At 42.4% G+C, this 14,728-nt stretch overlaps 1 protein-coding gene across 2 annotated transcripts in view; it reads left to right on the top strand.

Moving 5' to 3' along the window:
• Ubxn8 (UBX domain protein 8) overlaps positions 1 to 13,320 on the top strand; it is a 60,717-nt gene extending 47,397 nt beyond the window's left edge. For both annotated transcript variants that reach the window (XM_045158788.1, XM_045158787.1), the window contains exons 7-8: positions 8,693 to 8,767; positions 13,085 to 13,320. In XM_045158788.1, coding sequence (XP_045014723.1) covers positions 8,693 to 8,767; positions 13,085 to 13,255 — 246 coding nt within the window. In that variant the 3' untranslated portion in view covers positions 13,256 to 13,320. The remainder of the gene's footprint in view (positions 1 to 8,692; positions 8,768 to 13,084) is intronic.
• The last annotated feature ends 1,408 nt before the right edge of the window (positions 13,321 to 14,728 follow it).

Here is a 14,728-nt window from a genome sequence, read left to right as displayed (position 1 = left end):
TATTGCCTTTCTAGCCTACCGGCCTTTGCTACTGAGTTTTCTCACATAGAAGTCCAGTCATTTGTAGCTAGGATCCACATATGAAAGAGAACATGTGACATTTGGCTTTCCAGGCCTAGGTTACCTCACTAAGTATCATCTTTTTCAGATCCATCCATTTTCCCGCAAATTCCTTAATTTCATTTTTCTTTAGTGCTGAATAGAACTCCATTGTATAAATGTGCCACGTCTTCATTATCCACTCATCAGTTGAGGGATATCTAGGCTGGTTCCATTACCAAGCTATTGTGAATAGAGTGGTAATAAACATGGTTGAGCAAGTATCTCTAAGGTAGTGAGAAGAGTCCTTAGGATATATGCCTAGAAGTGGTATAGCTGGGTCATATGGTAGATCTATTTTTAGCTCTCTCAGGAAGCTCCATATCGATTTCCACAATGGCTGGACCAGATTTCATTCCCACCAACAGTGTAGAAGGATTCCTCTTTTTCCACATCCTCACCAGCATTTGTGGTCATTTGTTTTCATGATGGTAGCCAATCTGATAGGAGTGAGATGAAATCTCAGCGTAGTTTTATCTGCATTTCCTTGATGGCTTAGGGATGTAAAATATTTTTAGATGTTCGTATGTCATCTGTATTTCTTTTGAGAACTTTCTGTTGGTTCGTAGCTAATTTTTAATTGTGTTGTTTGATTTCTTATTATTTAGTTTGTTTTTTTTTAAGGTAAGGTTTCACTTTAGTCCAGGCTGACCTGGAATTCACTAGGAAGTCTCAGGGTGGCCTCAAACTCACGGTGATCCTGCTACCTCTGCCTCCCGAGTGCTGCGATTAAAAGGCTTACACCACTACGCCTGGCTCTTATTATTTAATTTTTTGTGTTCTTTATATATTTTGGATATTAGTCCTCTGTCAGATATATAGCTGGCAAAGATTTTCTCCCATTCTGTAGGCTGCCTCTTTGCTCTATTCACAGTGTCCTTTGCTGTACAAAAGTTTTGTCATTCTCTGGTTTTATTTCCTGGGCATTTGGGGTAATATTCAGAAAGTCTCTGCCAAGACCAGTATATTGAAGGGTTTCCCCTACTTTTTCCTCTAGCAGGTTCAGAATTTCAGGTCTGATATTAAGGTCTTGGATCCATTTGGACTTGATTCTTGTGCTTGTAGAGAGATAAGGATTTGTTTTCATCCTTCTACAGATACCTATCCAGTTTTCCCAGCACCATTTGCTGAAGAGGCTGTCTTTTCTCCACTGAGTATTTATGGCATTTTTGTAAAGGATCAGGTGGCTATAACTACCTGGACTTACATCTGGATCCTCTACTGTGTTCCACTGATCTACATGTTTGTTTTTGTGCCAGTACCATGCTGGTTTTGTTACTATGGCTCTGTAACATAGCTTAAAATCATGTATGGTGATACCACCAACCTTATTTTTGTTGCTCAAAATTGTTTTGGCTATTTAACTTTTTGTGCTTGAAAATGGATTTTAGGATTTTATTTTCTATTTGTGTGAAAAAGTGCCATTGTATTTTTTTTTCTTTGAGATTAGGATCTCACTCTAGTTCAGGCTGACCTGGAACTCACTATGTAGTCTCAGGGTGGCCTCAAACTCACGGTAATCCACCTACCTCTGCCTCCCAAGTGCTGGATTAAAAGTGTGCGCCACCACACCCGGCACCATGATAGGAATTTCATTAAATGTGTAGATTGCTTTTGGTAAGATTGCCATTTTCACAATATTGATTTTTCCAATCCAAGAACAAGGGGTGTCTTTCCATTTCCTAGTGTGTTCTGCAATTTCTTTGTTGAATGTTTTAAAGTTTTCATTGTAGGGCTGGAGAGATGGCTTAGCGGTTAAGCACTTGCCTGTGAATCCTAAGGACCCTGGTTCAAGGCTTGATTCCCTAGGACCCACATTAGCCAGATGCACAAGGGGTCGCACCAGTCTGGAGTTCATTTGCAGGGCCTCCAGGCCCTGGCACACCCATTCTCTCTCCCTCTTCCTCTCTGCCTCTTTCTTTCTCGGTCACTCTCAAATAAATAAATAAAAATGAACAAAAAATAATAATAAAGGCATGTGCCACCATACCTGGCTTGGATAGATAAAAAAAAAAGTTTTCATTGTAGAGTTCCTTCACATCCTTGGTTAGGTTTATTCTAAGGTACTATATTTATTTTTTTTAAGGTAATTGTGAATGGGAGTGATTCTCTGATTTGATCCTCTGTGTGTTTGTTGTTAGCATATAGGAAGGCTACTGATTTCTGTGTGTTTATTTTGTATCCTGCTACATGGCTATAGGTGTTTATTAGTTCTGACAGTTTTCTGGTAGTCTTTAGGGTCCTTCCATTTCCTAGTGTGTCCTAGTGGTTTAGTCAAGAAACAGGACTAAGGACATGCATTTGAGCGACATCATAACTTGGCGATGCTAGTTGATGTGGCAGCTTCCGCCTATTGTTCGTGCACTGGGAGGGCAAGGCAGGAGATACACATTCTAAGCCAGCCTGGCCGGCAACAGATAGACCCTGTCTTAAAAAAGCAAACACTCGGGAGGCAGAGGTAGGAGGATCGCTGTGAGTTCAAGGCCACCCTGAGACTACATAGTGAATTCCAGGTCAGCCTGAGCCAGAGTGAGACCCTACCCTGAAAAACAAAAAAACAAAACAAAAAAAAAAGCAAACAAACTAGAGGAGGCTTGTCTCACTACACACGCTTGTATTTCTATGAATGGGGTACCTGTGACCCTGGCAGTAGCAAGTCACATGAGAAAATTCCTGCAATATGAAAGTGGCTTGGATGGATGAAGGAACAAATGTCTGACATGGATTTCTGATAGGATAGGGCAGTGTGGTGGTTTGATTCAGGTGTCCCCCATAAACTTAGGTGTTCTGAATGCTAGGTTCCCAGCTGATGGATATTTGGGAATTAATGCCTCCTGGAGGGAGTGTATTGTTGGGGATGGGCTTAAGGGCTTTATAGCCAGTTTCCCCATGCCAGTGTTTGGCACACACTCCTGTTGCTGTGGTCCATCTTCTGTTGGCCAGGGGGTGATGTTCACCCTCTGCTCATGCCATCATTTTCCCCTGCCATCGTGGAGCTTCCCCTCGAGCCTGTAAGCCAAAATAAAACTCTTTTTCCCAGAAGCTGCTCTTGGTTGGGTGATTTCTACCAGCAATGTGAACCGGACTGCAACAGTAAAGTGGTACCGGGAGTGGGGTTGCTGCTGGACACCTGACTATGTGGCTTCAGCCTTTTGTAGCTGATTTTCAAGAGGAATGTGGAAGGAGTTGAAATCTTGGCCTAAGAGATGCCTTGCAGTACTGTAAGTACAGCCTGATGGACTAATCTGGTCAGAGCTGAAAGACCTGAAGGCAGTAAGAACTATGGACTGTGAGGTTTGGCTTATGAGGATGAGAAAAAGCTTTGCCTGGACTGGGATAGCAGTTTGTGTGAGAAGCTTGCTCTTGTGCCCATGTCCTGAGAAGTTGTGCAGGGTTGCTTTGTGTAGAAATGAACTGGTGTGTGCAGAGGGATATGGCACAGAAAGAAAAATCTTTGGGTGAACTATTGCCCATTCAGCTGCAACTGAGAGATTACAACCTTTGAGATTGGGCTAGCTGACCTGTGCTAGGGCAACAAGAAGAATGTCAACTCTTTTGAAGGGGTCTGAGTGCTCAAGGAGTATCCTGTTCTTCAAAGTCTGCTTTAATCCCCCCTGGATTAACAAATTGGCACCCTACCTGGTATTGTGGAGTATAAGAAATGCTGGAAAGAGGGTCATTGAGTTTGCAACACGGTCTTGTGTTTTGGAAATGGCCATGGGCAGTGTCAAGCAGGTTTGCTGGTTGCCTGCATAGAGACCCCATGGGGCCATGAGGATGAACCGTGGCTTGCAGTGGAGACCTAGTGGAGATGCCGGGACCATGAGATGGCTGCCGAGGAGCTGCCGGCCCCGATGAAGTTTTCCAGGACTGTGAGTAGCCTAGCTGGAGGGGCGGAATTGGAATGCCAGAGACTTGTTGCTGGTTAGAATTATCGGACTTGGAGATTTGTCACTGGCTAGAGTTGCTGGACTTGAAGCTACAGAGTTTGATATTTGCCCTGGTTGTTTTAAATCTTGTATTGGTTGAATGTTTCTTTGCTATGCCCAATGCTATCTTTTGCAGTGTGAATATTAATCTGTGCCAGTATGGGTTTTTTGAGGTTATATTTTGGTATTATGGCTCAGTTAAAAGATCTTGAACTATGGGGATGTATGAACATCATTGAGATTGATTAAAAACTATGGGGACTTTTAAAATGAGATTAATGCATTGCATTTTACATCATGTATGATTATCAGTTTATGGGGGCCAGGGGCGGAATGTGGTGGTTTGATTCAGGTGTCCCCCATAAACTTAGGTGTTCTGAATGCTAGGTTCCCAGCTGATGGATATTTGGGAATTAATGCCTCCTGGAGGGAGTGTATTGTTGGGGATGGGCTTAAGGGCTTTATAGCCAGTTTCCCCATGCCAGTGTTTGGCACACCCTCCTGTTGCTGTGGTCCATCTTCTGTTGGCCAGGGGATGATGTTCACCCTCTGCTCATGCCATCATTTTCCCCTGCCATCGTGGAGCTTCCCCTCGAGCTTATATGCCAAAATAAATCTATTTTTCCCACAAGCTGCTCTTGGTTGGGTGATTTCTACCAGCAGTGTGAACCGGACTGCAACAGGCAGGATGTGAAAAATAATGTAGTTCTTACTCGAGTAGCACACCCTGATTTATCTAGTACCTGTTAGGTACTTAGTACCGTAGCTGTCTACAGTTCTAAAATTTTTGTTTATTGCAATGTTAGGGATCAAACCCAAGGGCCTTGTGCAAGCCAGGCACCCTAAAGTATCTCATTTGCTGACTTTAAAAAGCCCATAAATACTTTCTTTCTTCTTGATGCAGTGGCGGGCTCTGAAAGACAACTCAGTGTTCTAAAACACCAGTAGTTGGGTTGTAAAGTAAGAGGAGGAAATCACTCACAGTTTTCTGGCATTTTGGTGGAATATTCACCATTTGTTACTTTTTTTTCCTTGAGTTAGGGTTTCTCTCTAGCCCAGGCTGACCTGGAATTTACTATACAGTCTCAGTCTGGCCTTGAACTCAGAGATCCTCCTATCAAGTGCTGGGATTGAAGGCATGCGCCACTATACCGGGCTACTTTTTTTTTTCATATTTTTATTTTTATTTTTATTTATTTTATTTATTTTTTTTCATTTTTTAAAATTGTATTAGCATTTTCCATGATTATAAAAAAGTATCCCATGTTAATTCCCTCTTTTTTTTTGAGGTAGGGTATTGCTCTAGTCCAGGCTGACCTGTCATTCTGTATGTAGTTTCAGGCTGGCCTCAAACTCACAGTGATCCTCCTACCTCGGCTTCCCAAGTGCTATAAAATCCCATGCTTGGTTCCATTTGTTACTTAAAAAAAAATATTTATTTATTTATTTATTTGCAAGCAGAGAGAGATAGAAAAAAGAAAGACATAATGAGGGCCACGGCAAATGAACTCCAGATTCACGTGCCACATTGTGCATCTGGCTCTAAGTGGGTACTGAGAAATTGAATTCAGGTCATTGGGCCTTTAAGCATGACCCTTAACAACTAAGCTATCTCTCTAGCCCCTATTTGTTCCTGTTAAGTGAAAAAGACAGTAACCATAGAAGGTGAGATGATTTGGGAATAATTTTGTACACATGGTCACCATGTTACCACAGTAGTTGTCCTTACTGTTGTATGCTATCACTCCACTTGAAGGAGTAGTTGTGAAACAGATTTTAATTATTGCTGTTAATTTTCTACCATATCTTTCTCGCCAATTCTCTCTTTGTGTATGATCTCCCAAGAGCGTAAGCTAGCCTCAGACTGTCTTCAAACTCACAGCAATCCTCTTTAACTCTGCCTTACCTCAGGTGCTTATTGCTATTACTTTTAAATCAGATTTCATTTAATAGTCTGTGGGTCACAGGTAGTTTCCAGCTTGTATTGTGGTTCACATAATCTACCCGTTCATGTGTCAGTCCATCACAGCCAATAATAAGGCAGCCAAGCTCCCAATCATTGTGACAGAACAACTTACTAGATTTCATATAAGATTTTCTTTTTTTTTTTGATTTTTAAATTGACAACTTCCATAATTATAGACAATAAACCATAATAATTCCCTCCCTCTCACATTTTCCTTCACAACTCCACTCTCCATTATATCCCCTCCCCCTCTCAATCAGTCTCTCTTTTATTTTGATGTTATCATCTTTTCCTCCAATTATGAGGGTTTTGTGTAGGTAGTTCCAGGCACTGTGATGAGGTATGGGTATCCAGTTTTTTTTTTTTTTTTTTTTGAGGTAAGGTTTTGCTCTATCCCAGGCTGGCATGGAATTCACTGTGTAGCCTCAGGGTGACCTCAAACTCACCATAATCCTCCTACTTCTGCCTCGCCTCCCAAGTCCTGGAATTCAGGTGTGCACCACCATACTGGGCCAAATTTTTTTGTTTCAAGGTAGGGTCTCACTCTAGCTCAGGCTGACCTGGAATTCACTGTGTACTCTCAGGGTGGCCTTGAACTCACAGTGAGCCTCCCGAGTTCTGGGATTAAAGGTGTATACCACCACGCCTGGTTCCAAATATTTTTTCACTCTCAAATATTTGCCTCACTGTAAGGAAATATATAAATTTACTCTTTCCTGTCCAAAGATTTTATTTTTATTTGTTTGAGAGAGATAAGAGAGAGAGAGAGAGAAAGAATGGGTATGCCAGGGCCTCTAGCTACTGCTAATGAACTCCAGTTGCAAATGGTACTTTGTGTACCCAGCTTTATGTGAGTACTGGGGAATTGAACCTGGGTCATTATGCTTTGCAAGCAGACCTTTTGACTGCTGATCCATCTCTCCAGTCCCTTGAGTGGGATTTTGTGTGTGTGTGTGTGTGTCTGGTATTAGTGATAGAACCCACAGTCTCTAGCATGGTAGACAAGTATTCTGTCATTGAGCCTGGGTGTGCATATTTTGTAGCAGTTTTCCCGAGAGTAGGATACTGCTCTAAAACCACATTTATGCTTATTTCCAATGACACATAATGATGAGATCAGCCTTAACAAAGGCATCTTGGCAAATACTTCATGAGCTTTAGAATAATTACTAATATTCAGTTTTTACAGTGGCCTTTATTCATCTATTTGTGTGTGTATGTGCACATGCCCTTGCAATACTCCATGTGCTTGCCTTTGGTGGCCAGAGCAGAATGTGAGATGTTCCATTCCATTGCTCTTCTGCTTATCCTTGTACTGAGCCAGAGTCTCTTACTGATCCTGGAGCCTGACCTTTTTTTGTGAGCCCAGGTGATTCCTTGGTCTCTGCTCCCCTTTGCTGCACTGAACGTGCACTTAACTGCAGCTCCATGTGTCCAGCTCTATAATGGCCTTTCATATACTAAGAGGTTTTAAGGTTTTAGTTGCTTGCTTGTTTTGTCATTTAAAAATTTTATTATTTGCTGGGTGTGGTGGCACATGCTGGTAGGATATTGCTGAAGAGGTTGAGACAGAAGGATCAGGAGTGCAAGGCCAACCTGGGCTAAGAAAAGAAAAAATAAATAAAAATGTTATTATTTATTTATTGTGTATGGGTGTGCCAGGTCTCTTGCTGCTGCAAACAAATGCCAGATGCTGCCAGGCATACCTTTAATCCCAGCATTTGGGAGGCAGAGATAGGAGGATTGCCATAAATTTGAGGCCACCTTGAGGTCAGCCTGGGCTAGAGTGAGACCCTATCTTGAAAACAAAAAAACAAATGCCAGGGCTGGAGAGATGGCTTAGCGGTTAAGCGCTTGCCTGTGAAGCCTAAGGACCCCGGTTCGAGGCTTGGTTTCCCAGGTCCCACGTTAGCCAGATGCACAAGGGGGCGCATGCATCTGGAGTTCGTTTGCAGAGGCTGGAAGCCCTGGCGCGCCCATTCTCTCTCTCTCCCTCTATCTGTCTTTCTCTCTGTGTCTGTCGCCCCCAAATAAATAAATAAATAAATAAAAATTTAAAAAAAAAAAACAAATGCCAGATGCTCATACCACTTTTTGGGTCTGGCTTTATATGGGCATGAGGCTTTGTAGGGTAGCACCTTAACTGCTGATCCATCTCTCTAGCCCAAGAACTATTTACTTATTTACAAGGAGAGAGAATGGGTGCGCCAGGGCCTCTAGCCACTGCAAACAAACTCCAGACATACACATGTGCCCCCTTGTGCATCTGGCTAACGTGGGTCCTGGGGAATTGAACCTGTGTCCTTTGGCTTTCCAGGCAAACGCCTTAACCACTAAGCCAGCCCTCTTTTTCTTTTTTGATTTTTTTTGAAGTAGGGTCTTGCTATAGCCTAGGCTGACCTGGAATTCACTGTGAAGTCTCAGTGCAGCCTCAAACTCAGGCAGTCCTCCTACCTCTGCCTGTGGAGTGCTGGGTACTGGGATTAAAGTTGTGCACCACTACACCTACTTTGTCTTTCTCATCTGAACTTTTTGCTTTATTTTATTCTTAAAAGTCTTGCTTTGTATCTCAGATTGGCCTGGAATTCATTGTGTAGCCTAGACCTCACCCTTGTAGTCTTCCTGCGTCAGTCTGGAAGCTTGGGGTTCCAGGCATGAGCCACCACGCCTGGCTTATCTGAGCATTTTGGTTCCTTAGGTGGTTACTGTTGCTCTTCGCTGTCCGAGTGGGTGTATTCTGAGGAGAAGGTTTTATAAGTCCTGCAGCTCACAGGTAGGTGCAGAAATTTTATATTTTGAAAAGTATTTTGGTCTGATGTAGTTGTTCAAATGCAGTAGGAAAGGCATTCATTTCACAGTTACCTGATATGTCCATCAGATGAAGAGAGCAGACATTTGTGGGTGCTCTACATTGTAGAAGCTTGGAGAAGTAGGCATGGTGGGCTTCTCTGAATTATGATCTTAAATTTTGTTGTTTTTTCCCTTTACTATAATTTTCTGTTTTAAAAATACCTATTTTTATGTATTTATGTGTGAGAGAGAGGCAGAGACAGAGAGAGAATAGGTACGCCAGGGCCTCCAGCCACTGCAAATGAACTCCAGACATATTACCACCTTGTGCATCTGGCTTATGTGGTTCCTGGGGAATAGAACCTGGGTCCTTTGGTTTTGCAGGCAAGCACCTTAACCACTAAGCCATCTCTCCAGCCCCCTTTACTATAACTTTCTGTTTTGTAGTGTTGGGCGTGGAATCCTCTTAGGCCTCAGGCAAGTGCTCTACCACTGAGTTGCCCTAGGTGTTTTTTAATATTTTGCTTTGCAAGGTTATTCTCACACTAGCCCAGGCTGACCTGGAATTCACTCGGTAACTCTGTATTCTCAGACTGGCCTTGAAATCAGGATGATCCTCATACTTTGGCCTTCCAAGTGCTGGGTTTAAAGGCGTGTACCACTACTTCTGGCTTTTAAAAATTTATATTACATTTTCAGTTTGGTTGATAAGATGCCATGTGTGTATGTGTTGGATTTTTGTGACAGGGTTCTCACTCTGTAGTCCTGAATGGTTTTGGACTCAATATGGAGGCCAAAATGACCTGAATTTATGGCAGTCTGCCTGGTTTAGCTTCCCAAATGCTGGGGTAATAGATGTGAGCCACCACACTTGAAAGTGCATTTTTCAAATATATCTTCATTTGGGAGCTATGGGTATATTACAGTGATGAAAGTTTGCTCCTCCTGAGTGCTAAGGTTACAGGTATGTGACACCACACCTGGCAGGACTGTAAGACAAATGAGACCCTGTCTCAGCAAGCCAGAGCTGCCTGGCATGGTGCACTTCCCTTTAGTCCCAGTCCTTGGAGGCAGAGGTAGGAGAACTGTTGTGAGTTTGAGGCTAGCCTGGAACTACAGAGTGAGTTCCAGGTTGGCGTGGTCTAGAGTGAATCTCTACCTTGAAAACAAACAAAAGCTAAAGCTGTGCTGGAGAGATGGCTGAGCGGTTAAGGTGCTGCCTACAGAGCCTCACAACCCACGTTGGATTCCTCAGTACCCACCTAAATCCAGATGCACAAAGTGGCACATGCATAAGGAGTTCATTTGTAGCAGCTGGAGAACCTGGCACACCTATTCTCTCTGCCTGTCTCTTTTTTTTTTTTTCTCTCTCTCTCTGCCTTCACTTGCAAATAAATAAAAATAGTCAGGCAAGAGTGCTTCTTCCATGCTGAACCTGGTAATTAGTGCCAGGGTGTAGGAGACAGACCTGGAGGACACTCAACACCTACCAAAGCAGAGATCCAGAGGCTCCTAAGAGCTCATCTCTGAAGCAGACTTAAAATTCACCCACCATGGCTTAAGGAATTTTGTAGAAGAGGAGGTGGAAAGATTGTAAGAGCCACAGGTTTAGGCATCATGCCCAGAGGCATTCCTTACCCCCTCAAAAAAAACTGTCTGCTGCTCCCACAACACATAATTCACAACCCCATAGAACCCACAACTCCATAGGAAATACTTGCAACCCCTCTGAGGAGGGGACCCAGTGGAATGGGGGCAGGGATGAGGGAAAAGAGGGTACCAATACATGGTATATCCATATGCAATATGTTGTCAGTAATAATAATAAAGATAACTAAATAAAAATAAAAGCTGAGGATTATGAACTCTACTATTGAGGCATTATCAGCTTGAAATATTAAAAATGTATCTTTTAAAACTTATTCTATGGAAACAATACAGACAGTTAAAGGAACAAGTATCTGTTTATGAAGAGATTAAGACATATACTGGGAAATTTATAGCACTTTAAAAATTAGGATAAGATGGGTTGGCTGTTAATGATGCTTGTTTGCAAAGCCTGCTGGCCTAGGTTTAATTCCCAAGCCACCCATATAAGCCAGGTGCAAGAAGTGGTGCAAATGTCAGGTGTTCATCTGCAGCAGCAAGAGGCACTGGTGCACCCACCCCCACACACAAAGTGCAAATAAATAAAAATTTTAAAAAATTATGACATAGCTAGGCTTGGTGTATCTCTAATCTCTACATTGAGGAGGCTGAAGTTGGATTGTCATGAGTTACAGACCAGCCAGGGCTACAGAGTGAGACCTTACCTCAAAACAAACAAGAAAACCAACCAACCAAACAAACAAACAAAAGGTAAAAAATACAAAAACATAATGTTGAAAGTATAAATATAATGGTTGAGCTGGTGGTCAGCAAGTGTGAAGCCCTGTGTTCAACCTCCAGCACCTCATAGAAAACTAACTTTTTGGGCTTGAGAGATGGCTTAGCAGTTATGGTGTTTGCCTGTGAAGCCAAAGGACCCAAGGTTTGGTCCCCAGGACCCATGTAAGCCAGTTGCACAAGGTGGCACTTGTGTCTGGAGTTTGTTTATAGCAGCTGAAGGCTCTGCCTCTTTCTCTCTCTCAAATGAGTAAAAAATAAATAAATAAAAATCTAGTTCCTTTTTAAAAAAAATGTGTTTATTTATTTATCTGTAAGCAGAGAGATATAGAGTAGGCACACTGGTGCCTCTTGCCACTGCAAACAAACTCCAGATGCATGCACCACTTTGTACATATGGCTTTATGCGGGTTCTGGGGAATCAAACCCAGGCTGTCAAGCTTTGCAAGAAAGTGCCTTTAACCATGAGACTATGGTTTGTTTTTTTTTTTCTTTGTATGTTTGGTTTTTTTGTTGTTGTTGTTGTTGTTTTTAATTTTGTTTTTCAAAGTAGGGTCTCACTCTAGCCCAGGCTGATCTGCAGTAACTTTGTAGTTTCAGGCTGGCCTTGAACTCATAGCAATACTCCTCCTCTGCCTCCTAAGTGCTAGGATTAAAAGTGTGCACCACACTACACCCGGATGGTTATTTTTATTTTTTATTAACAACTTCCATGATTATAAAAAGTACCCCATGGTAATATCCCCCCTTCCCCACTTACCCTTTTGAAACCCCATTCTCCATCATACCGTCTCCCCATCTCAATCAGTCTCTTTTACTTTTGATGTCATGATCTTTTCCTCCTCTTATGATGGTCTTATGCAGGTAGTGTCAGGTACCGTGAGGTCATGGATATCCAGGCCATTTTGTGTCTGGAGGGAGCATGTTGCATGCAGTCCTGCCCTTCCTTTGGCTCTTACATTCTTTCCGCCACCTCTTCCGCATTAGACCCTGAGCCTTGGAAGGTGTGATAGAGATATTGCAGTGCTGAGCACTGCGGTCACTTCTTTCAAGCACCATGATACCTTCTGAGTCGTCCCAAGGTCACTGCTCAGATGGTTATATTTTTAATGAGTGAAGATGACATAGAGATACATTGATTACATAGAACATGTGCATAGGACATCCGTGGGTACTTGCTCAGTGACTAGTTCTCTGTCAGAGGTTTCCTTTACTTGCAGCGATAGTATTTCTGTGGAACATTTTGACATCTTCTCTTGTTGTTGAGATACCGGTTTGTCCCAAACTTTTGCACTCCAGCAGGGCATGCATCACAGACTCCTGAATAGTTGGGACTACAGTTGTATGGAATTATATCTGGCTTACCTTTCTTCTTGAAGCAAAACATGCATTATTTAAAATAAACACTGTTTTGAGGCAAATATTTTTAGGTAGTATTTGTTACTATGAGAATCATTTAATTTTTAATTTTATTTTTTGGTGGAGCTGGTGTTTTGTACTCAGGGCATTACAAAGTGGGGGAGGTTCCAGTTATTAAATGCCTCTGTTGTTAAATTTCAGAAGGGCCTACACTTTCTGGGACTACTAAAGATTGTTCATATCTTAAGATTCATAAAATGCCATTTTCCTTTAAAGTCTAAATCTTTCTGAAGTATATAGAAGCTCTTTTTTTTTTTTTTCACTCTAGCCCAGGCTGACCTGGAACTCACTATATAGTCTCAGGGTGGCCTCAAACTCATGACGATCCTCCTACCTCTGACTCCCGAGTGCTGGGATTAAAGGTGTGTGCCACCATGCCTGGTCAGAGCTCTTCTTTGTTGCACCTAAGGACATGATGGCAAAAGGACAGAAATGTCAAATGTCACAGTGATCTAGTATACATTATTTGATAATGACCAGGCTTTGTTTCTTCTAGGTCTTATTTGACTGGATGATGAAAAATGGGTACCCCAGTTCCCTCTACAGTCTTTCTACTTCCTTTCCCAGAAGGCCTCTGGAAATGGAGGGAGGCTGGTCACTGAAGGATCTAGGAATAACTGTGGATACCATACTTAATGTGGAAGAGAAAGAGCGCAGCATCTGCTAAAGAAATAAGACCTACTGTTATGCCATGACCTTACAGGACAATAAAGAGTTCACATTGAAATCATATCATACTTTGAGCTCAGGCAGTAAATACTCTAATATTGTGATTTGTGGGAATATAATCACCTGAAAGTAGAGAAAGGATTGCTCTGCATATGATAGTTTTTGCACCAGGTCATCTTATACACCAAGTGAGAACAAAGAAAAAGTATATATGGTAAGACATTCAAAAATCACCTTTTAGTCGGGCGTGGTGACACATGCTTTTAAGCCGAACACTCAGGAGGCAGAGGTAGGAGGTTCACTGTAAGTTTGAGGCCACCCTGAAACCACATAGTGAGTTCCTGGTCAGCCTGGACTAGAGTGAGACCCTACCTTGAAAAAACAAAACAAAACAAAAAAAGCGGGGAGGGGGAGCTGGAGAGATGGCTTAGTGGTTAAGGCACTTGTCTGCAAAGCCTAAGAACCCAAGGTTCGATTCCCCAATACCCACATAAGACAGATGCACAAGGTGGTGCATGCATCTGGAGTTCGTTTGCAGTGGCTGGAGGCCCTGTTGTGCCCCACATTCTCTCTCTGATAGATAAATAAATAAAATATTTTTAAAAATTATCTTTTTTTCCCAGCTGACATTTCTCAGTTTATTAAAACTTAAAAGCCAGGCGTGGTGGTGCACACCTGTAATCCCAACATTCGGGAGGCAGAGGTGGGAGGATCGCCATGAGTTCAAGGCCACCCTAAGACTACAGAGTTAATTCCAGGTCAGCCTGGACCAGAGTGAGACCCTACCTCAAAAACAAAAACAAAAAACACTGAACACAAGGTTGAGACATAAAGCTATGGAATGTTAAAACATTTGCCAGGTCTGACCATTTCCTGCTTATAAACATTGTATTCTCATGCACAATGCAAAGTTCATGTTCTTGGGGCTGGGGAGATGGTTCAGCAGTTAAAATGCTTGCTTGCAAAAGCTGTTGGCTAGGTCTCAGTTCACCAGCATCATATGTAAAGGCAGATGCAAAGTAGCATATGGGACTGGAGGCAAGAGACCCCAGTATCCCCCCACACTCCAAAAGTTCACATTCTTTGTAGTGTGTATACATGTGTGAAGGCCTGAGGATAACCTTGGGTTTCATGTTCCTCGGGGATGCTGTACATCTTTTATATATACGTGTGTGTGTGTGTGTGTGTGTGTGTGTGTGTGTGTGTGTAAATTTTATATATTTTATTTCAGAGGCAAAGAGAGGGATATGGGCAAAACATAGCTTCTAGCCACTGCAAATGAACTCCTGAAGTAGGGTCTCACTTAGCCCAGGCTAACCTGGAACTCAGTCTGTAGGTCCAGGCTGGCCTAGAACTCAAGGTGATCCTCCTACCTGTGTCTTCTGAGTTCCAGGGTTAAAGGTGTGTGCCACCATACCCAGTTGCTATCCATCCCTTTTGAGGTGATTTTGTGTGGTTTTTTTTTTTTTTT

The sequence above is a fragment of the Jaculus jaculus genome, chromosome 9, assembly GCF_020740685.1.
Source record: "Jaculus jaculus isolate mJacJac1 chromosome 9, mJacJac1.mat.Y.cur, whole genome shotgun sequence".
Classification (NCBI taxonomy): Eukaryota; Metazoa; Chordata; class Mammalia; order Rodentia; family Dipodidae; genus Jaculus; species Jaculus jaculus.
The sequence above is the reverse complement of the archived record's forward strand: the minus strand, read 5'-3'. Positions and strand labels throughout refer to the sequence as shown.